Source organism: Homalodisca vitripennis, chromosome 7 (genome assembly GCF_021130785.1).
Source record: "Homalodisca vitripennis isolate AUS2020 chromosome 7, UT_GWSS_2.1, whole genome shotgun sequence".
In the NCBI taxonomy this organism is placed as follows: Eukaryota; Metazoa; Arthropoda; class Insecta; order Hemiptera; family Cicadellidae; genus Homalodisca; species Homalodisca vitripennis.
Window position 1 is genome coordinate 106028500 of NC_060213.1, and position 25354 is coordinate 106053853.

Genomic DNA, 25354 nt, shown 5'->3' on the forward strand with positions numbered 1-25354 from the left:
AATAACATTTTTATACACACTGTGGCATTGAGGTCAAGGTCAAAACCAAGGGTAAGAGATGGCTGATCTTTTCCCCTCCCCGTCCCAACTATCGCTTTCCTGTCCTCTTTGTTTCAGATAATGTGTCGAACTTGGAACAGCTGACTTCACGAATGGACAGCGAGAACTAAATTTTGTGACTTTTTTATACTAAAGTTTCACTCTAATAGCTTAGGAAAGTATTCGGATTTGTCTTTGAATTTTACCACACTTGGATATACTTCAATTGTTTAATAATGTTGCATTATTTTTTAACCACTAGGTGTAATTTTTTTCTTGTTAATGTCTATGAAATATGAAATTTAAATTATAGTTAGAAAAAATAATACATTTAGACACAAAAAGAAACTTTGTTTAACACATTTGCAAATACATGTAATACTGATAACCGATATCGCCATCATGAATTATAATTAATGATAATGAAGCTTACATTCTCTTTCCTGGCTGAACAGCAAACCATTTCACGCAACGAACGTATTGATTGATACCTAATTTCGTTATTTAAAATTGTCTTAATTCCAAAATGTACAGTTTTTGGCACCCAAGGCTATTATTTTTACTGCTATACAGCACAAACCATCTTTATAATTTGGTTTTCTTTATTATTTTACGTTTACTACTGATGATGATGATAATTGTCATTGTCATTATATGTTATATTTCAGTCATTGTTTTACTTGTCATTGGCATTTGTCTTGGTTTGATAAATAAATAAATAAAATACAACACTAAATTTCGAGGAGTGGAATCCATCCTCTTCTTCAGGCATAAAAAAACTGTAACCTATGCCTTACAGTATTCCAAAACTGGTTGAACTAGACACGAATTCCTTTGTCATTGTGAGCTCTTTGTCCTGAATAAGCAGTGCTACGCAATAACGATTATTTTAAACACAGTGTACCAAAGATTAATACACATTATCACTAAAATATTTTATAATTTTCTATAAAAGTGGTGTATAAAATAACAAATGTATTGAAGTCATCACAACACACTCACAATAAATTTACATCTAGACAAATATCGAAGTCTGCCTCAGTGCCTGGTACCGTGCGGCCGTGTCTGAGCAAGCTCCGCAGCGTAGAGGTTAGGTTAGGATTGCGCAATAGAAGTAATACGTGCATAATCAACTATATTATTGTAAAATAGAAGGAATTAAGTATGCCGGGCTTGTGTAGCGTCTGTAAGAAGGATATCGGGGGAGATAGTGAATCTATAATCTGTTCTAGTAGATGCAAATGTGTGTTCCATTTACGATGTGCTGGCGTAACATCCGAGTCACTTAAAACGAGAGGAGCAAAAAAGGACTGGGTATGTAATAATTGTAAACCTAAAATACAAGTTGATGCAAGTGAGGACGGTAGTAAGTCTCAACCTTTGACACAAGATATGTTGGTAAAGATTCTAAATGAATTTAAAAACGATGTTGTTGCTGAGCTCAAGAAATATAGTAAGCTGTTTGAAGATTTTAAAGTGTCTTTGCAAATGTTCTCAGATACCATAGACAAAACAAATGAAAATATGAAAATGCTGAATGAAAATTATATAGAGCTAAAGAAAGAAAATCAACAAATTATCGCTTGCAATAAGGAATTAAAAGAAGAAGTATCTAGCTTAAAGATGAGATTGAGACAGATAGAGCAATACTCAAGGAAGTCAAATATTGAGATCCAAGGCGTTCCAGTAACCAACAATGAAGACCCTGTCCTGGTTGCTATTGATGTGGGAAAGTCTTTGGGTGTGGAACTGAAGACAGAAGACGTGATGGCTGCTCATCGCGTGCCTACATTCAAGCCTAGATCAATACCACCACTAATCGTCCAACTACGGGACCGCAGGCTCAAGAATACGTGCATAGCAGCTTACAAGAAAAACAGGAAGTTGACTGCTAAAGACATAAACCCATCGCTCTCAAACAACAATGTCTACGTGAATGATCACCTGACTCCGGAAACCAAGAACCTTCTCAGAGTGACCAAGATAAAAGCAAGGGAAAATAACTACAAATACGTTTGGTGTAATGAAGGAAAGATTTTTGTGAGAAGAGAGGACGGCCAAAAGTGTATCCGAATCGACTGTGAAGAAGATCTGTGTAAAGTAAAGTAAGTCTCTGCACCAACTATGTATAAGGGTATTTATAATTGTTTTTGTTTTTACATTTTGATAAAAATTGTTATGATAGACAGATATAAATTAAGTAGTAATAAATAGCGATAAATGAATTTGGAGTATGAGGAAATAGGAATTTGGCCGGTCTCTTATACTCTAGATAATATTTTTCCAGACATATGTTCTGCGGGTTTTACATTTATTCATTTGAATGTTAGATCTATAAGAAATAAATTTAACATTCTACAAGCTCAAATTAATTGTTGTAGTAAGAAATGTGATTTTATAATTTTCAGTGAAATATGGATTAAGTCAGATGAAGTAGGTTTCTATAATTTAGATGGATATAAATTATACACAAATTGTAATGACAATTATGCTTCGGGCGGAGTGATGGTTTATGTATCGGAAAATATAATATGTAATAGCATTCAGTGTAATATGAAAAGTGCTGACACGGTAATTTTAAATTTTAAATTGAATAATGTCAAATTTACATTAGTTTCTTTATATAGACTGCATGACTACACAGTTAAAAACTTTTTGGAGGAATTGGAAGTTATGTTGGCTAGTTTAGGAGGAAATGTTTTGTATTTAGCCGACGGTAACATTGACATTTTAGTAGATAATTGTTATTCAAAGAGCTATTTAAATTTGATGAGTAATTATGGTCTTTCATGTTTTGTGAAACAGCCAACTAGGATAAATAATGACTCAAGAACTTGCATAGATCATGTGTTTATTGGATTTAGATATTTGGACTCTTTTAAAGTTGAAATTTGTAACCTAGGAATATCTGATCACTGTTTGGTAGCAGTCAACTTAAATAATAATGGCCAGAAAAAGACCATAGAGGCCCCGATGAAAGCAAATTTTGTAAATACTGAAACTGTAAAGAATTACTTGGAAAGTTCATGTTGGGATGAGGTATTTAATTCGAATGATGCTAATCTGTGTATGGACAAATTTTATAATATAGTAAACAAAGCAATAGAGATAGGCACCGAAAGTAGGGTTAGTTCACGCAGAGACATTAAAGCAAAAGCTAAAAGCCCTTGGATAAATAAATTTATATTGGACAAAATAAAGAAAAGAAATAAGTTATACAGGATAATGTTAAATAGGCCCTATGATATGCGTTTCAAAAACTATTTTGAAAGGTTTTCTCTTAATGTAAGAAGTCAAATAGATAATACCAAACATAAGTATTACAACAATTTACTTACTAAATACAAGGGAAATGCAGCAGAACAATGGAAAATAATTAATAACATTACTGGATGTAAAAAGAAGATGGACATTGAGAGGTTAACCTTAAATGACGGATCGACTATTGAGGAGCCGCAAGCAATCTGTGACATGATAAACAAATACTTAATTGATGTGCACGAACAGCTGATTGTTGATGATAGTGCAGGTGGCGCGGCGTCGACGGCAGCGACGATAAGAGGTACTGGCGAGGTAATAGATACTGGAAATCTGCTCACGACGCCGCAACGTTCATTCTTTGTAACTCCTGTTGATTGCGAAGAATTAAAAACTGTCATCAGTAAATTAAAAAATAAACGCTCCAGTGGGTTTGATAATGTGACGGTTAACCTAGTAAAGGGATGCAGAGATATTTTTTCATATGTACTTGAACATATAATTAACTGTAGTTTCCAAACAGGGGTGTTTCCAGTGATTTTAAAAAAAAGTATCGTAGTTTCGATCCCTAAGAAATCAAATACAATCAAAATTGATAACCTGAGACCAATCAGCTTGCTTTCAGTGTTTTCGAAAATATTTGAGAAGGTAATGAAGTCAAGATTAGTAAACTTTTTGAACGATTTAAATTTTTTCAGTAAAAATCAGTATGGGTTTTTAGAAGGTAAAAGTACGGAGCATGCGTTATCTGCTTTTTTGGAAGCTACGTATGCAAAGATGAATGAAAAAAATAAATGCACAGCTGTTTTTGTGGATTTTCGTAAGGCCTTTGATTTGGTTGACCATAACTGTTTACTGACCAAAATGGAAAAAATAGGAATAAGGGGAAATGCATTGAAGTGGTTTGGCCAATTTTTGATGGATCGCGAACAAACTGTGAAGTGTAGGGGATGCTTAAGCAAACCGGGAAGTATAAAAAAAGGTGTACCGCAAGGATCCGTTTTATCATCTACCCTGTTTTTAATTTTCATTAACGATCTTCTAAAAATTCAATTTGGAGGAAGGGTAACCGCATTTGCTGATGATGTTGCATTTTTATTTTGGAATAGGGACAGCCACGGACTATGTAGCAGTGTAGATGAAGCACTTTCGTTCTTAAATAAATGGTGCTTGGAAAATAAGATGTGTGTTAATGTCTCCAAAACAAAGGTTTTAAATTTTAGAATGAACAGGCCCCCATATGAAGAGAACCAATTTAGGTATCATTCATCGGGCTGCCAACTTATGCGTGATTGTAATTGTCAGGTCATAGAAAATGTGAATTCGTTTAAATATCTGGGGGTTATAATATACAGAGATTTATCATGGAAGGATCACATTGAAGAGCTAACAAAGGGTTTAAAAGGGAGTATTCGGAAATTTTATTTTTTGAGAAATATATGTGATCAAGCGCTTTTAAAAACACTTTATTTTGCTCTAATAAATTCTAAATTACAATATGGTATTCATTGTTGGGGAGGAACTTTCAAAAATTTGATCGCTAAAATAAGAACAGTACAGAATCATTATATTAGAATTATACTATTTAGGAAGAAAAGGGATTCATCTTTTAATCTGTTTAGACAACTCAATATATTACCTTTACAGCATTTATATATTTTTAAAGTGCTACAGATTTTCTTTATTCGTAGTGGTAATAATGAAACCGAGTATATAATGCACGATCATGACACACGCAGTAAAGTAGCCAATTTATTGAGAAAGCCGAAAGTTTCAAAATCATTAATGACAAGATCTTTTATTTTTTTAGGTGCAAAAATATTTAATGAAATACCAGCCAATTTTAAATTGTGTAGATTAATATTTAAGTTCAAAAATAAAGTAAAACAATGGCTTTTTAATTATGAGGACACAGCACAGTTAATAAAAATTATGAAGTAGGCTGACTAGTATGTTTTGGAAATTCCATACTGAATGTTAAAGTAGTAATATTAAGTAATATTGGAAGTATACAGTTTGTAGTTAGAATAAGGATAGAGATATATGCTATATATAATTTAGATGATATAATTATGTTACTTTTTGGTTTTCGGATGTTTGGTGGAGTTTGATTGTTGGTTATTGCTGTTATGTTGTTTGTCACAATTTTGTCAAAATGTTACTGAGATGGAAATTTTTGCTGTTCATGCAAACTTTCTTACGACTTTTGTGTGTATTATCAGTTATTAGCAGTTTTTTATGAATAAAATTTAGCCTTCTTTTGTTTAATAATATAATATATATTCTTTAGTATTTTATATTAACTTAGGAAATGTATACAATGTTTTGTACAAGACTGTGCAAGATGTTTTGTACAAGATGCTGCACAGGTTCGCATGCACTATTTACTATATTATTAAGGTAGACTCTAAGATCTGTACTTTTTATGTATTGCTAAACCATCGCAACTGGATAAAGATGGATTAGTATTTTCAAATAAGTAGTTTATAATTTCAGTGTAATTATTTATTGAAAATAAATCATTATTTCATTATTTTCATTATTTCATTATTTCAGTTCGAGGTCTCATTCCAAAAATATTTACATAAAGAATTTGATATGTGATAACTAAGCAAAACATACATGTAGTGTTTTTAAAGCTACATTGGTTGATTTAAAAAAAATTAAAACTTATATTAAATGAAAATTCTTGGGAAATAAATATTGGGATTTAATTTTAAATTAGATTGTGAGAAGTTAGGATAAAAACGAATATGTAATCCTTTGACAAGTTAGTGCTGGTAATTTTAAAATATTAGTAAGGCGGTTCACTCCCTTGAATTGATCAGAACTTGTCTTGTTCTGCAGTTACGTTAGATCTGAGAAGGCTATTGTTCTTGAGTTAGATACGGCTGGGCCAATGAGAGAACGCCACGGATGTCCATCAGAAGGGAAGGAAGGGGAACTATAAAACTGCCAGCTCGTAATGTTCGCCCTTCTTTTGGTTATTATCATAAATTAAGTTGATTACAGTGCGCCGTGTTTCTAAATTTTTTTCTGCGAGGGATTTTGAGGTAAGCACCAAATTTATTGTATGTTATATTGAAATAGTTTGTTTGAAGGTTATTTTTGACGATGGAAGGATTGTGAAGAAAACAGGAAGGGAAGGGGGACAGGAATGGGCCCTTTCGTTATTATTGGTTCATGTGAGATGAACTTCTTAAAACCATATTGTGACTCCGCATTGGTTTATTACAAATATCTGATCCGTTTGATACTTTTGGTTTTCTCTTTAGTTCATTTTTTAGAATTGGCAACCAAAGCGGCCTAATCTCGACTGAAAAATGAAATGAAATGAAAAAGTGCTTTATTTTCCTTTTAGTTGTGAATACACATTTAGGTCCCCACAGTGAACCCAACTTCAAACACTTGACAGCATTGGTCAAAATGACCGTCAGCTGGCTGGCTTTAAACTATAGGAGTATTAAATACAGTACAAAATAAACTGCTAAACTACCAAAATTTTCATAAAACGAAATTTGTACAGTAAAAGAGAAAAAGTAAAACACACATTTACATCCTAAAGGCGGTTAATACAATATGTTACGTTGATATAAATATACAGATACAGTACAGAAAAAGGAATATAAAAGTAAAGACTGAATCCTTATCTTAATGGTCTCTCCTGTGATGTATAAGTGCAATATAAACTCATAATCTACGTAACTATGTACATTATAACTAGCACGTTATGTTTGCACAGTTTTCCTTACTTATTAAGAAATTAAAAAGAAAAATCTAAAAATTGAATTCCTGTATTAAATTCCACCGGTACCTCCAAGCGTCCTTCATATAATCCCCTAACGCCTGCCAATCCCTCCCATTCAAAAATTCCAAAAACTCCCTTTTACTTAATATACAATTTCCTAAACGTTGTTTTCGAATATTCCTGAGAATAGGACATATGGCTACAAAGTGGAAAACTGTTGCAGGTTGCACAAGAACAGGTAAAAATTGAATCTGTTAGCCAAGGCTTGTAATTTAAGCTGACAAGTTCTGCTCGAGCTTTAATAACCCATGAAATAGTATCAACATCAAGGTTATTACTGATTGCACTTCTGTCCCCAAGGTCAAGATCAAGGGTCAGGTACTGCTGGTGATAACGAGAGGTCCGTGCTCTGCCACACAGTCTGCATGAAACCTATCCCTCAGCCCCTCTACCACACTCATCAGCTGTGTCTGCAGTATGTCCAACTCCTGCACACTGAAATCTACCTCAACTCCCACTCTGACACCTAACTCTATCCACCTCCTGCACCATGCGCTCTTACCTTCGATAGTTTGTCTTGCTAGAATGTTTGGTAGGCGGTCTTCACCCCAGGACAAAATTTGTATAAAATAAGAAAGATTCAGTTTCAGAGTGTATATGAAAATAGTTTCAATATTTACTTCTAAGTGGATCGCATAATTAGGTGTGTTGTGTGGCAGCCGGAAAAGTCTCTTTGAACACTTTCTATTCCGTTGCTTTCCAGACATCCCCAGACTTGTGCTCCATAGCAAAGTATTGCTCTAATAACGGCTTCGAAACATTTAAATTTTGCACTGATTGGGACCCTGGGGTTACCTATTAAATTGCCCCACATTGTGTTCATTGTCATTCTCGCACATCTGGATTATTCTTTGAATTGTTGATTCCACGATAATGCGGATGTGAACGACATACCTAGATACTCACCTCGATTCTGTTTCCTTTATACCACCACTTACATTCAGAGCTCAGCTTACCCCCTTTCCTAAACACCATAATCTTAGATTTATTCAAATTAACAGACAGATTCCAATTTTCGCAGTAATTTTCTAACCTTTTTATCACATGCTGTAGTCCTGTTGGAGAGGGGGAAATTATAACTATGTCGTCCGCGTACATAAGCATATTTATTTTAGTCCCTCCAAAACTGCATCCCCCTTCTAGCACCTCTGGCAAATCATTAATGAACAGCGAAAACATTGTTGGACTAGTATGCAGCCCTGCCTCAAGCCCATGTTAGTGTCAAAACTGTCAGTGACTCCATCCCTGCACCAAAAACCTGCAGTTGTTCCGTTGTAATAACTCTTCAGTAGGTTAATAATTTTCGTAGGTACACCCAAACAAGATAACTTATAAATTAAGGCGTTTCTATCTATGGTGTCGAAAGCCGACGAAAAGTAAAAAAAAAAAACAAAAAAAAAAATAACTTCTCCTTACTTAAAATTTTCAAGTTTGCCCTAGTGGATAAACTAAATATATTGTCTATGGTTGAGTATCCCTTTCTGAATCCAGCTTGAAACTCGCTAACAATTCTTTTTTCACTTATCCAGTTATTTAATCTATTATTTATTAAACCTAAAAATATCTTCCCTACACAATCGATAAATGACAGCCCTCTATAGTTTCCTACTTCTTCCAAGTCTCATTTTTTGTGTAGTGGAAATATTATTGACTTTTTAAAACTGTCGGGTACATCACTAGTATTGAAAATAATATTATACATAAAAATCAATTTATTTTTAAAACTGGTAGGAGAATTTTTGAAAAAACTCATACGGCACTCTTTCGTATCCAGGGGCCTTTCCAGCTTTAACTCGTGCTAAAACAAACTCTAGCTCGTCAAGAGGAAAGTCTCTGTCTAAATAGTCGTCCTGCACCTCAGGAAGTGCAAAACTTATCCCAGATGACAGCAAAGGTGGATTCAACAACCCTTTAAAATGTTCAATCCACATACTGGCTGAAATATTTCCAGTTTTCATTATCTTTTTTCTCTTAAACCTATTTAATGACTGCCATAATGTTTTAGAATCAGACGCATGTCTCAAATCAGTTATAATACTCTCCAAGTGATCTTTATTTTTCCTACCACACAATGTCTTATATTTTTTTCTGTTCTTCCAAATACTTGCTTTTCACTAACATAGAATTATTTTTTCGAAAGAGATTTAATAGCCGAAATACGCGTTTTCTTGCTGCTAAGCATTCGAAGTCAAACCAAATCTGTTTTTCTTAACCCCCTTATTATTTAGCAACACCTGATGTTTCCCCCGGGCTGAGTCAACTATGCAACCCACGAGTTTGTCAACGTTGTTTTGGTTGTTGTTAGTTAACTGTAGTTCCGTAACTGTCCGCTCCAGCTTATCTGTGTAGTCGGACTTAGCACCATCCGACCACCTGAGTTTCGGCATCAATGGGAGCAGCCCCTCCCCCTCCCCGACCACGGGGTCAGAAGCGCCACCCCTGATTGTGCATTCAATGGGTAGATGATCTGATCCTGGAAAGTCCACCACCTCAAAATTGCTGATTGAGTTTAGCACATTAATGGAAACTGCGGCTAAATCTATTACAGAACATCCTCTAGTATTGATCAATGTGAAATCGCCCTCGGAATCGTCTCTAGATCTGCCATTCAAAACTATTAACCCATGATAATTAAAAAGTTCTAATAATTTACGCCCATTTGAATTTACAACCATATCTTTTGAATTTCGATTACTACTAAAGTTCGCATTGAAATCATCTAAATTTATTTCATTTTCTAAATTTTGCTCGTGCCCTATTCGCACATTCAGGTCTCCTATTAAAATTAAATTTCTGTTGAAATTTTACTGACAAAAATGTGTAAAATTTTCAAAATCCCTGTTCCAATTATTAAAATTAAGGTACACTGGTACAATTAATAATTTTGTCCCATTTACTTCGACATTTATAACAGAAAATGTTCTTCCTCTACTATGCTAATGCAATTAAAAAAGTTAGATTTTTTCCTTATCATGATTATAGATCTTCTTTTGGTTATTATCATAAATTAAGTTGATTACAGTGCGCCGTGTTTCTAAATTTTTTTCTGCGAGGGATTTTGAGGTAAGCACCAAATTTATTGTATGTTATATTGAAATACTTTGTTTGAAGGTTATTTTTGACGATGGAAGGATTGTGAAGAAAACAGGAAGGGAAGGGGGACAGGAATGGGCCCTTTCGTTATTATTGGTTCATGCGAGATGAACTTCTTAAAACCATATTGTGACTCCGCATTGGTTTATTACAAATATCTGATCCGTTTGATACTTTTGGTTTTCTCTTTAGTTCATTTTTTAGAATTGGCAACCAAAGCGGCCTAATCTCGACTGATGGTTGACTCATTGGTTGGTCTGCCAATTTAATGTATGTTGCCTAAATTAATTTCCTTTTGAAGAAATGTGGTCCCCGATGTATTATGTTGGCTTCATCCCAATTCATATGATGGTCTTCGGACCAACAATGGTGTGCAATTTTTGACTTTTCTGTGAGACCCTTTCTCGTGTTTTCTTTGTGCTCTTTTATCATTACATTTAGTGGTCTTTTTGTCTCGCCTATGTATTCCCTATTGCAACTACATTTTATACTGTAAACACAGTTTTTGGAATCCTGTGTGCCATTTTTTGGTTTTGTTTTTACGAGACTTTGTCTAAGAGTGTTGTGTGTTTTAAACACAGTTCTAATGTTGTACTTTCTACCTACTCTTCTAATTTTCTCAGATAATCCCGGCACATAAGGGATTGACATAAACGCAAATTTATCACAATTCTGTTTTTCTGACTCAGGAATGATTCTTCTGGTTTGTTTGCACTTATTTATTACTAATTGAGGGTATCCATTGCTTCTGAGATCCGATTCAATTTTCTTAAATTCTTCTATTAGTCCATCTTTATCTGAGCACAAGCTCTTTGCTCTATCAAACAACGAGTAGGCTACTCCTTCTTTGACAGATTTTTGATAGTTGGATTGATAATTTAAATATTTTCCTATGTGTGTTATCTTTCGAAAAACAGTTGTCTTAAGGACATCCCTATCTCTTAATACACACACATCCAAAAAGGGAAGCTTGTTTTGGACTTCCACTTCCATTGTGAGGCGGATGGAAGGAGAAATACTATTAATGTGATTCAAAAAATTATTTAATTCAATGTCTCCATGAGAAAAAATAACAAAGGTATCATACACATACCTCCACCAAATCTTCGGTTTGAACTGAGCTGAAGCCAAAGCTTTTCGCTCAAATTCCTCCATAAAGATATTGGTGAAAATAGGAGACAGTGGAGAACCCATTGCCATCCCCTCATCTTGACGGTAAATTTTACCCTCTAACTCAAAATAATTGCATTGGGTGCATAGTTCTAACAGTTCCATAATTACTGGCACGGGAAGTTTAGTTCTATCCTTTAATGTTTGGTCTTCTTTGAGATGTGATTTAATAATTCCGAGAGTTTCTGGAACTGGTACATTTATAAATAGACTTTTGACATCAAAACTTACCAGTTTGTCTGTTTCAGTCAACTTTAGGGATTTTGACTTCCCTACAAAATCCCTGGAATTTTTGATGAAAGAGTCAGTTTTTCCTACCAATGGCGTTAAGATGTCCAAGAGGACTTTAGACAATTCCCTGCAAGGTGAATCACGAGAACTAATGATAGGCCGGAGAGGGATGGTAGGTTTGTGGATTTTGGGAAGGCCATACAGGTCCCACTTCCCTTTTATTTCCGCCATCTTGTTTTAGCCAGTCGTGACGATTACCATTGGCTAGTCCCTCTGGTCAGTCGTAGGTGGTCAGTAGACGAGTGAAGACGTATTATGACCTGTTCCGTAGTTCAATTTTAATGATTAGTGTTTTGTATAGTTTTTTATTAAGTGCATGTTTATAGAGCTAGTAAAGTTGACAAACAACCTGTAGTTTGTGATTCCTGACTTAGGCGTGCCACAACGCTTTGGTAAGATTTGTTTATTTTAACCTAGTTTGTAATTATATATTAGGTTAGTTCTTTACCTGAAGAAGAGATCAGATTGCTGATCTCGAAACGTAGTGTTACTCATTTCTTGTTTCACTGAACGATGGCAAATGTCTGGAAAAATCCTGTTTCCTTCATATTGAAATAGTCTTCCAGATCTGATATTAAATTAATTTTGTTGTCTTTTTATAGGAAAAATTAAATTTATAGAAACTACAGAGCAATCTGCATAACTGATTCTCAATGAACAATAGAGCACAATAGAATCATACAAGTTACATTTGGTTCAAACTTGCAAGAAAAGTGAATTAAAATTGAACTTTGTTAATAACTTTAATTGAAATTTGGAAATTTATTAATTTATTAATATTTAATTGCAACTGTTTTATTGTGAATTATTAATTGGAAATTAATTGAACATTAATTATTGTTTGAGAGAGTTGTACCTTAATTACAAAGACTTGAAAGTTAAGGTACAACTAGTGGAAAGAGAAGCTTGATTTTTGATTTTGAATTTTGAGTGAACTTTTAGAAGTGAACATTAGATTAGATTAGATTTTAGTTATTTCCAAGTGGTATCTGATTTTTATTTGAAAACTTTATTATTTTACTTCAGAAGAGAGCTCTGATTTTTAGTTTGATATATTTGATTAATATTTTTATTTCTTGCCAAAGGACCTTTTAAAATTACTAAACGGTTTGTCAATCCCTTGTGGAAAATAGAGTGATGAAAATTCTGAAACATTGAACTTATTAATTTTCCAAGTTTAAAATAAATCCATTATTTTAATTTTAGAACTGTGATTTTTATTTAAGACAAACCAGATAATATTTAATAGTTTTAAAAATCTAGTAATAAATTTTACTGAATATTCACTCGGAGGTTACTAATAAAAAAACATTTTATATCGTCTTGGATGCCTGAATATTAATATCTACAATCCAGGTCGTTATAATACATAACTTAATTAGTAAATGATTCAAGGTCTGCTCTTAATTAAAAATTTCAATGGAGGATGTCTTGAAATGGTGGAGTAATTTCAATATACATCAAGCAAATTAAATATTTATACAAGGCAATCTTTCAAATTAAAATTTCACACTATGTAACAAAAATGGCCAATACTTCTTACTAATAGGCCAACTTGTCTGAGATTTCAGGATGGCTGAGCAAGAAATTCGTAAGCCAGATCGTGTTGAGCACATGGCTATTCGGAAAGGACTGATTGACACCCATTGTGTTACTAATTGTGGTGGCTCCTATGGTCAGAAGCTGTTTTGAAATAGATAATCCTTTCTGTAAAATAATGCTTACCCTTTTCAAATTATCTTCCCCGCCAAGAGAGATTGGAGGAGATGTCCATGTGATGACACTCCTCGATGACTCTCTCCTTACACAACTTCTAAGTGTAGAAGACCTTGATGCGATTGTTTTATCATCATCATCGACCACTTCGATAACCACATTTCCGTCAACTTCAAAAATGTTCCTCTCGCTTACAGCTTGGCTATACTCCATCTTGAAAAAAACAAGAATTTGGATGAGAAACGCAATGTTTTCCACAGCCTAAACAGAACTACAGGTTAAACAGGTATCTTTATTATTAAAAGAATTTACTGATATCTGTACAGCGATTTTAAGTACTAAAACTATTAGTTTATGTACATATTTGGTATCAATTAAAAGCTCTTACTTTTTAGATGTGCTTTTTGTAAATTTGTTATATATCCGACTATGTGGCTGATCTTCATAGGCTTCCAAGTTACAATACTAATCTTAAAAGAGTATTTTTCTTTAGTTTAAAACAGTTAACTACTAAAACAAACTTGTTTTGTTCAGGCAGTTATTCTCAATCCACTAACCAACATTTATTGGTTATAACATAGGGTATATATTTTACTGATTTTACAGCAATGATAATATGAGTTTGACACTTCATAAGTAAATGTAGGTTGTATGGTAAAATTCATTCATTTTTTATTGTTTGGCCCCAGGTATCTTACAGCCTGCTTTGGATCAGAAATCCAGATGGATTTTGAGCAGTTCCCTAGTTTAGTTAAACTCTTGTAAGTCAGAGCTATTGAAGAACAATGAGCCAAAGTAATCTTCCTCAATTAACAATCAACCAATTTGATCTTGTTGGATTCATAAAATTTAGATTAGCTTTATTTGTTGTGCGTATGGTTAGTAATCGTGATCATTTATTAATTTTAGCTATATGCTGGCAAATATTTGTAATATTTCGGCTCTTAAAATATGTTTTTTTTAGGGTAGGCTTCTTAACCCTTAGTCATCCTTCTTCATGGGTCACTGGCATGTGCTAGAATCTTATCAAACAGAATAAGGGGGAGAGTCAATACAGTACAGGTTGATGGTGCCAATAAAAAACCCAATGGTCAATTTCCGGTCACCAGGATTTGAACTTACGCTATCTCTAAATCAGATCCAATGCCCAATGTTCTAAACCCCTCGAACATTGGTACTCCCATTATGTGTTTTTACTTGAATAAATGCATACTTTTTATTACAAGTGAGTATATAGATTTGTTTTAGTATTTTTGTTCTCTACTTCTCAATTATATAGAAAATATTGCGTATAAGTTTATGTCTTATTATATTCATTACTGAACTTATAATTGATGTAGATCCTAGTGCAGTAAATATATACAATTTTGTATAAGTCTTACTACAATTATGTCTTACTATATTTATTACTGAAATTATGTTTGATATAGATCCCAGAGCAGTAAATATATAGAATTGTGTAGAAGCTTATGTCCCATTATGTTCAGTTTTGAACTTATATTTGATGTAGATCCCAGTGCAGTGAATATATAAAATTATTAAAAGATACATTATACAATTCATTAAATACTTTATTTCGGTACCACATCAACTCTTTAATAGGAAATTTTGTCAAACATTTCATTAGCAACTCAACCAACCAATCAGTCATCCTTCAGTCAAAATTAGGCCGCTTTGGTTGCCAAAACTGAAAAATGAACTAAAAAAGAAACCTAAAGAAAAAGAACACAGATTTTTAATAAATAAATTACTTAAGAGTCACAAAATGGCTTTGAGATGTTCATAAACAGTAACCAACCAACCAACCAGTGAGCCAATTGTAAAAAAGGCCTGCATCCATTTATTGATTAGCTGCATCCTTGTTTATGCTGTGACAATTAATTACCATTTACTGTTGGTCACTGTTCAGCAGTCAGACCTCTTTGAGTGCAGAACTGTTGTGACCTGTATTTTTTATTGCGGCTTTAACATTAGTGTTTTGTTGTATTAAGATAGACAACATCAGTTTTAAATTTTAAGATAGTATTCATTGAGTTGACTCACAATCCTGACTTATGTGTATCACAATGCTTTGGTATCATTTATTTACTTGAACTAAATTGTATTTTATGTTAGGTTAGTTATCCACTTGAAGAAGAGATCAGATTACATATCCTAAAATGCAGTGTTACTGATTTCTTGTATCAGTGAACAATGACAAATATTCAAAAAATCTTCATAATAGTTTCTACTAGATTACAATTAATTTTATGTATAAAAAATGCCCTAAGCATTCTTTTACACACATAAATACTAATTTAAACACAGAAGAATCTTGTTATTGGACAGAGAAAATCAAAATACTTTTTTCAAAAACCTTATGAGAGCAAAAAGCAATTTTAACGATCTTTGAAATTGAGAACGTATTAATCACATTCATAACAATTAAAGACCCATTTCTGTCAACTTGAAGGTGTTCAAAGTTCTTTTGATTTTTCTATTCAAGCAGCCAAGGTCAACTTTGGTGAATCATAACTAATGAATTAAGAGTCCTATGTAATCTGATTATACTGTATGTGTTCCTCATGGCAGTGTGGTGGGGGAAGCGGTACAGGCTTATCTTGACAATTTTGCTCTCAAGTTGCCATTGAAGTGGCAAGTAATGGGTGTGCATAAAATGAGGATATCATAAAAAAGTGGGAAAAGCTTTAACTCGTCTAAAATTGGTTTTGAAATCACTGTGACACCTCTTTACCAGTCTGGTACAATGTTCGATGAGCCTAGGAGCAGTCCACCTATGAGGCTAACTTTGTACGTAGACCAGAAACTATTAAACTAGAGCAGGAAACACCAAAATGCAAGTATGAGTGACATTTCACTAAAAATTAAACACAAAGATGCTAGTATCAACACTAGTGTATTGAATACACGAAAAACCTAAAATATAAAGTATGCACTCTTTTCTCTGTCTTTTTAAACAAACTTATTACAACTCCAGCTTTGATTGATGAAAAATAAGTTGCAGACAGCACCTAAAAAAAGCTTACAGGCACATCATATTTTCAGATGAATGCCATATAGAACTCTTTACATGGGGATTGCAGTTCATCATACTAAAACAAAAGGTTTCTTATCAGTTTGTGTTGTCACAGCTGATGGGGGTTGTGAAGCAGTTATAGTATTGTATCATTTGAAGATATAGGATATCTCTATTGTACGGTGAATAGTATTGCCTACAGCAAGTTTACAGAAGAAGTTATGCTTCAGTCAGCTGAAAATTTATAAGGGCATTTTACCTTCCAAAAGGACAATGCACTCTGACACAAGTAGAGGCATGGTTTCATGAACGCAATTATAAGCGTCTGCCCTAGCCAGCCAGAGAAGCCCTAATCTAAATCCAATTGAAAATATATGGATTAGCAAAGCAAAACCATCTAACAATACAAATAAGTCACACGTGCTTCCAAGCACCTGACTCTGTAAATGTATGAAAATTTTTGAAATAAAGGTTTTTGTAAACTCTGTAATACTGAATTCACGATTTTCTTAGATTGCAAGGAAGTGTGTGGAATTGTTCAAACTGCAATTGGTGTGTCAAAAAGCACACAAATAAGAAAAGTCCCCCCAAAAAATGAAAAATAATAAATAATATAAGCATTATGAACATTTTTTTGGAGGAAAAATGTCGACATCAGTCACGTTCCATCTACAGTTTCACAAGGTTGACTTATAACAAAGTAATATTTAACAATGAGCATGTAACTAAATGTTCTTAGGCTGTTGTAATGGTACCTACTATTTAAGACTTGTTAATATACTATAGAACAATATGGTTAACAAAAATGTTGCTCCGTTTCCTCCAAATCTCAATAACATGAAACTGAAGTTATTTCACAAATATTTGGATAAGGAGCTAAATAAATTTCCTACCACAAAATTCTTACATTAGTTTAATAATTTTTGCCACAAAATCAGCCCAAAAGTTCTGATTCTATTGCAAGATCTTTTACCAGGTCCGATATTTCCGGGTGTCTCTGCAGAAAACCAGCTATCCACTTCATATTAGGTGCATAATTGTCCTTGGTACATCTTTTGGTACTTGGTGTATTCAAAGTGTCACATGCTATAGCCAGCAGTTGCTGCCTGGAGACGGGAAATCCATCTTGCATCATTGTTCTTACCCTTTCAGCGATCATCTTCTCCTTTTCGACTGTTGGAATGGACGTTCGGCAATCTTCAGTGGTTTCCATCGGAGATCGCCCATAGTACTTGTCTCGAAGAGTAGAATCAGGAATATTAAACTTTTTGCTTGCTGCTCTGAATGTACTTCCATTCTCAACAGCTTTGATGGCCTTAATTACAGCTTCTTCTGTGTATTTTAGTTTTGGTTTATAAAACGGCATCTTGAAAAAACAAAAAAGAAATCTTTGCTGATATATTTCTTTAATTAAGACTCTACTAAAAATAAAACTAAATCATAAATATGGAACTGTTAATATGTAAATAGTTAACTGGTAATAAGTTTCAGATTAATCCTATAACGATCTAGGAACCCAGAATTTGATTTGTATAAGAACACATCTAATTTCTTATGAAACTGACACACTAATTTTTCCTTAAGAAACTATGATACTTTTGGTGGTGGTCAAATTAAAAAAGTTGTGAAAGGGTTAAAAATCACAATTTAAATTAACAGCCAGACACATGCATAGTAGTAATATTGGCCAATGAGGTAGACAGACTCTGCTCATTTTCACTCTTTAAGAAACACCTTTATTGGAATCAAAATAGGGACAGCCCTAATTAATTCTTTTCGTTGGGGAAATACCTTTCACAAAAAATTACATGTGTTCAAAATACAAATTAAATTGAAACAAACAAATAGATTAAGTATGTCTTGTGTTATAGGCTAAGAGCTAATCATGGAATCCTTTCTATCACAACCAGCTTTCATTTATTATGTAGCTATTAGTTCAGGAAAAGGATTTCTATAATCAATAATATTCATATTCTCTACATCTAATACCACATTGGTGGTAAAAGGGTTTTTGATGGTGGACCTTACCATCTTTGCATCTCAGTATACAGTAGTCTTCCCAAGAATCTACTTGAGGAGAGCAGGATGTTTGTTTTAAAATGAAAATTTTTTCATAGATAAAAGTATCTATTCTTTTAGTTTTCTTGAAACTATGTAAATAGTAAAATGTGACATATTATCTAATATTCAATTACCACAAAATTTTTTAAGTTTATTAAGTTAATGTAATTAATAAATATTAGTTATTGACGTATTCTACTGTAATTTCTTTGTTTGAGTTTGTTTTTGATGATGGAAGAATTGTGAAGGAAAAATCCTGCTTCCTTCTACTCTGTATTATACATACAACAAATAAAGAGATTGAACGAGTTGATATGATTATGAGTTAAACCATTATAACAATATAAATGAATTGAAATCATGATTTCACTAATCCTTAACACTTAAGAGATCATTATGACACTCAGGGGCGTACTGATGGGGTGGAGATGCACTGGACCTGTCCCCCCCTCAGGATCATTTTATTTCAAACTAATCATCGAACATTGAGTTCAAAAATGTGACACTGAGCCAAATGGAACATTGACTTAAGGTTGTGCTAGCATCAATATCGCAAACTCTGACTGTTAGTTCGCATGAACAACATTGCTTCCTGTTTTCTGTGATAAGCAGCCTGCCGACCAATTCGATCTCCACTCCAAGTACTGGGAATTAGTTATCTGTCCCATCTGCTCCTCAATATCCACATCCTTAAGAATACATTCAAATTATTGAATGTATTCTTAAGGATGTGCCAAAATTACTGGACTGGAACAAAGAAAAAATCATATACAACGTTTTTGATACATTCAATGATAATTTAGTACAAGCAAACGATATTGATATTTTATTTAGGTCATCCTGCATTCTGTCATATAATTCATCAACAGTTGATGCACTATAGGAAAATGCCATATCATTAGCAAATGCTGTCACCTTACCATTGAAGTTTCCAGAGTAAAAGTCATTAACAAAGATTAAAAACAATACAGGCTCAAGAACTGATCCCTGGGGGACTAAAATGTAGACTTTCTAAACAGCTGTTGCCACTGATTATTTTGAAGAATTGTTGTCGAATAGTTTGTCTTAAAACCAATTCAGAGGACACCTCAAAAACCAGCAGATTCAAACTTATTTTGAAGCAAACCATGATTAATGGTATCAAAGGCTTTACTCACATCCAAAAATAAACCAGCTACTCTGTTACAAGAAATATTATTCAAACCATTATATATATATATATATATATATATATATATATATATATATATATACATTAAACTGTATAAATGGCAATAGCCTTATTTAATTTAAATAAACATTGAATCGCAAAAAGTACTTGCTCCGCCGGGAGTCGAACCCGGATCTCTCACTTGCCGGGTGAATGTGCTACCATTACACCACAGAGCGCTTACTTTTTCCTATTCAAAATTTAAACGCATATGTGACAGATACGGCCAAATACAAAATAATTGAATCGGAAAAAGTAAGCGCTCTGTGGTGTAATGGTAGCACATTCACCCGGCAAGTGAGAGATCCGGGTTCGACTCCCGGCGGAGCAAGTACTTTTTGCGATTCAATGTTTATTGAAATTATATATATATATTTAAAAAATGCTGTAAAGCCAGCTCTTTACTGATTTCCTCTCTAAAACCAAATTCAAATTTAGAAAAAATTATTCATTTCAAAAATTTAATGCGCCTAACTTTTACTAATTTTTATAATCATTTTGACAAAACGGGAAGTTAAGAAATGGGACAATAATTTTCTACTAAAAGCCTGTCTCCTTTTTAAAATATAGGTATTACTGTAGCAATCTTAAGCACATCTGGAAAAAACCCAGAACTAATGCCAGAACTATAAGAGGTCAAATTTCCCTTCTGACTTAGTTCGAAGAAAGGTAGATTTCACACATGCTGTTAACTCAAATTATTATAAAGATTGAATTTTTTCTATACTTTTAAAACTTTTTACCACTTTTATGGAAAAAATATTAAGAATAACAGTAGCTTTAAATTGTTTAAAAATGTTGTCTCAATTCTAATTTATGTTGTAAGATATCCCAGACCGAAAAATAGCCGCCATCCTGAAACTTCCTATCGATTGAGACTAGCCAACATTAAATAACTTCAGTTTGAAATGACTGTAAATTATGTGAAACATGTGTTCACTATTATTCCCGTAATGATACTGTATACTATCCAAAGGTTTGTACCACCGTTATCTAAAAAAATTTACGACAGATTAAAACACATGACAAACGTTGTGAATGAACTGAGAATTCTACAAGTCTATTAACCCAGGAGCACTCGTGCTATTAGATTGAATCTAACGTATTTTTTGTGTTATATAACATTTTTTTTATTTGTTATCTTACAACACTCAACCCTTAATTTATGCTTCTATGGGTATGTCTGCTGCGTATTGCATCATGTTTAGACAGTAGAAGTCACTGGGGATGGGCGTCATGGTGGGGGGGCGGACGTTCCTCGCAGGTTATTAGTTTCAACCTAACAGCGCGAGTGATCACGTCAGCCCAGTGTTAGGAGCGATCTAATGGCGCGAGTGATCGCGTAACTACCAGTTTAAATCCATGAGTTTAGTAATTTTTGTTTTTCAGTTTGCTTTTGAGTTATATTTCGTAGATTGCTCTTTTATGACTTTAAAATTATTGCAATAAATGAAGACCATGAAAAAGCCGTTCTTAGTTGGTTGGAGGATGTTAGATTCGGTCTAACAACGCGAGTTCTCGCGTAACTTCTTGTAGCGCGAGTTCTCGCGGGTTAAGATGAGAAAAACTAAAATATAACCACTCCTTTAGAAGTATGCAAATAAATATATATATATATATTTTATAGTTATAAGAAAATATGTTAAACATAATTTCTGGTAGATTGTAACTAAATCAATTTTACGTTTTCACAAACAAATGTATGTTTTTAAGCTTTTTATTTCTAAGGTTTCAAGATGATAAGTTTTTAAATATTAGGAAGTGTTGTGAGTATCATGCCAAACCTTCATAGCCATTTAATGATACCATATAACGACACCATCAGTGTCATAAAAATTAATTGCCTAGACTAAAAATGCATAATATTTAGTTTGACGTTTCGAGATGGTAGATCTCCCTCAGTTAAATCTACCTTTTTTGATTAAACTGAAAGGAATATTTATTCCTAAGCCGTATATATTTTATGTAGATGGTATTTATAATGCAGATATGTCAACCTGCAGGGTGGCACTTTTTTTATATAGTAAGGATAAAATCCTAAGAAAAAATAGAGAATTACGCAATGTATACCAAGATCCTGATATTGTGGCTTTGGTGAAGGCAAAGAGAATTAGCTGGCTAGGACATGTACATCGGAGACAGGAGGGCACAAGGTTAAAAGAGGTCTACCAGGCGGCGGTACCGACAGGAAGGCGCCCTTTGGGTAGGCCAAAGATAAGATGGTGCGATCAAGTGGTCGAAGATGTGACCCGGTGTGGAGGGTCTGTGGATCTGGCGGAAGACAGGGTGGCGTGGAAGAGGCTCATAGACGAGGCAAAGAATCGACTGAGATTTGTTATGCCCCGGCAGTAAGTAAGTAAGTAAGTAAGGATAAAATCCAAATAATCATAGCTCAGGAGGTCCTGTTTACGATTATAGATTATAACAGTAGTAGATAGGAATATAATTTGCCTTATAGATATAACTATTCCAATAGACACGATAAAAATTATTTATTAATGTAAAGTAAAATTTTTAAACAACCGAGCCTGACATTCGGAGATCAAATAAACTGGGAAGTCCATTCTTACTAATAGATTTTGAACTGGATTTTGATAACTTTTGGTTAATTTGAACTCCTTATTATCCAACGTTTTCCATTATGCCTAGTTATAAAAAGACCAAAAATTTTGTTATTCTTTTTCTGTCTTCAGGAAGGATACCTTGAAGGATTGAGAATATTTTATTAAAAATATTTTACTCAACCCAAAATCGATTGCACAACCTTTAACACTAACATAAAAAGAAACAATTTGGTGCAATTGTAGAAAGTAAGTGTACTGATGCTCTCATGGACGGAAGGATTTTTTAAACTCTAGCATTGTGTGCATGGAATAGACACACAATAAGGCTGTTGTGATTCCTGAACTATGCGTGTCACAATGCATGGTAAGTTTTTTTTACCTGAACCTAGACTGTAGTTATGCAATAGTTTAGTCATTTACCTGAAGAAGAGATCAGATTGCAGATATCGAAACGTAATGTTACTGATTGTATTATAATATTTGGTTGCTGAAAATATATTCCAGCACAACATTTTTACAAAAGACATTCAACTAAATAACACTGACATGAGGTGTTATGTGTGTTGGTAAAGAATGTGCATGTGAATAGTAAATAGCCAGGCTTTAATGAAATGTGGTAAGAATTTGGAGCACTTACACAAACAATATTAGACACAGATAAATGGTTTATGTTTAAAAGACGTTTAAAATGAGGTATCACTTCGTAAATATTTTTGATTTATAGCTAATAATTCAATCAAATTAATTAACTCTTAGTGTTAAGGTCTTTTTGTAAAATATTTCAAGATAATTTGTTGCAAAATTAAGTATTGCAATGTTTATATTATTATTTATTTGGATTGTAGAGTCAGAAAATACAGGATTTTTAAGCCACTAAACCGGTTTTGCAGTCACAAGAAAACTTGGTCTTCTTGAGTACAAAAGATTCAAGATGTAATAGGAGGAAATGTTAGGATATATATTATCTGCTGTGAAATGTAGGGTTACACCGTTAAAACAATCATAAATTTAAATTTATAAAATGGACTAAAAATAACAAAATGATTTTCTCTACATTAATACACTTTTTTCCCTACGTTTTTAAAAATGTACAAGTAAATTTATACTTGTTATACAAGTCTAGCCATGCTCGTTAAAAAATAGTTGACCATGGGTGGAACTTGCTATCTTCCAAGCTATAAGATCCAAGATGATCTAAAAGTTACGAAACAATTTATCCTGTGTTAAAAATTACTGCATAAAGTAGATTTTTAGGTGCCATATTGGTGTGCTAAGTTCCATTGTTTTATCTGAAACGGTAAATGACTATAGCGCCTTCATAATACTTTTTGAACGCCATTTAGAATAGTAATAGAATAATGCGAAGAATTAATAAAGATATTGTGGCAGTAAGAAAAACTTTGAAGATACTGATGAAGATAGAAGGAAAATTTTAACAGAGGTGTGGATGCCTGATAATCAATTTGCTTTTCCAAGTTCAGAATTGGGCAAAAGGAACCTAAAGTTCCAGCATAACTGATTAAAATCAAGAGAATGGCTTGTGTCTTAAAAAGTTTAATAGCGGATTGGAAGGATTTGCAAGTATTGTGTTGCTTTTGCACCTAGTGAAGCTGGGAAACAAAGGTGTGAGAGCCAAGTACTCTGATTGGCAACATATACAAGAAGATTGTTAATCATGAGTTGACTGCATATCATGCTAACAGCAAACTAGATATTGGAAACTTCTTGGGTACTGACAGCTACTTTGTAGAAGGCAGTGTTTACCTTTGCGTGGACACCGGGGTGGAGGCCTTCTTGGTGTAAAAAACAAACACTTGTTAACTGCTCAAAGAAATGCTACACAAGCTGAAAACACAAAACAAAATAATCTCTATAGTAAGTCTAACTTTAAATAATTCATTAGGCAACAATGTTTTTTTTCATTTGATTTCAGACTAGATCGTTATATTTTATTAATTTTCTTTATAATTTTACATTGTTTTTCTACACACAGTACACATTTTTTAACCCTTAGCAAGCCTTAGACGGAATAATCCACGATGTTGTTTGGTCTTATAACGCCAAAGACGAAATAATCCGCCGATCGATAAAAATTTATTTTATTACTGTTTTTTAAGTTTATAAGTTCAATACATAAGCCACAATACAAAGTAATGTACTGGCTTCACCAAATAATCCAGTTGCAGCTGTCAGTTGGCCGCAGTAGGTAAACAGTAAATTGTTTTGTTGCTGGCAGCTGATCTCCCACTCCCGTCTGTACGCCGATGACGATACTATCCGCCATTACCGACTGTCAGTGGAGCACGCATTGTGCCTTTGGGAAGTGTTCTTGCGTTGTCATTCCTTATACAAACAGTTGTAAAAAGTTATTGTTACCACGTTTTAGGTGTTATAATAAAGTTTTTATTGTTTCTTTTCTGTTGTGTAATTATGGCTGCACGTCATGTCCCGAGACCCCATGGCTTCATCCCGATTTTTGTTTTGAAGTTTAACGTACAACTGCCTAAATCTATTATTATCAGAACTTATAAAACTAATCAAGATCAGCATATTACACTTTATTTGTTTTCTTATCCTTGTACATAGTATTCATATTTTTCATCACATGCATTTGATTACTCTGTAACCTAAATTTGATTTTGATTGAAATATTCCATTATTATGAAAAATGTGATTATTTTAATGCAAGTATTACATTATTGTAAAATTATTTTTTTTGTGTGACTATTAGTAATTAGGAATGAATAAAAAAATTAGCCTTAAGGAATTTTCATTTTTATTTTTTCACCTTAAATGAGCGTAATCTAAACAATTACTAAATTTATATCGGCGTTCAAAGGGTTAACAAAGCACATAGTGAAAAAAGCCAGATCACGGGCAGGCCACACATTTTCATTTTGTTTGTCTAAAATCTCTTGATTATTATTTTTGTACAACGTTTGTTTACAATCTTTCTTTGGCTTTTACATTCCCCAAAGATGTCAGATTATTGAGGATTTACAATAATGTCATTATTGATGACTTTGAAATTTTTAACAGATGAACAACAATGCAAGTCTTGAATATTTTTGTAACGCCAATCTTATAAGTGGTTTTTATATGAAGCGATATTGGTTTCTAATGTATCA

At 33.4% G+C, this 25354-nt stretch overlaps 1 protein-coding gene across 13 annotated transcripts in view; it reads right to left on the bottom strand.

Annotated features, from left to right (window-relative positions):
• The window catches only part of LOC124366144, a 113190-nt gene that overhangs the window by 17018 nt on the left and 70818 nt on the right, over positions 1–25354 (bottom strand). For 11 of the 13 annotated variants that reach the window (XM_046822467.1, XM_046822464.1, XM_046822463.1 and 8 more), the window contains 2 exons: positions 17365–17757; positions 13385–13588 (listed from right to left, as the gene is read on the bottom strand). In XM_046822467.1, the coding sequence (XP_046678423.1) occupies positions 13385–13588; positions 17365–17757 (597 nt within the window). The remainder of the gene's footprint in view (positions 1–13384; positions 13589–17364; positions 17758–25354) is intronic. The other 2 variants (XM_046822468.1, XM_046822469.1) reach the window with 2 other exon arrangements.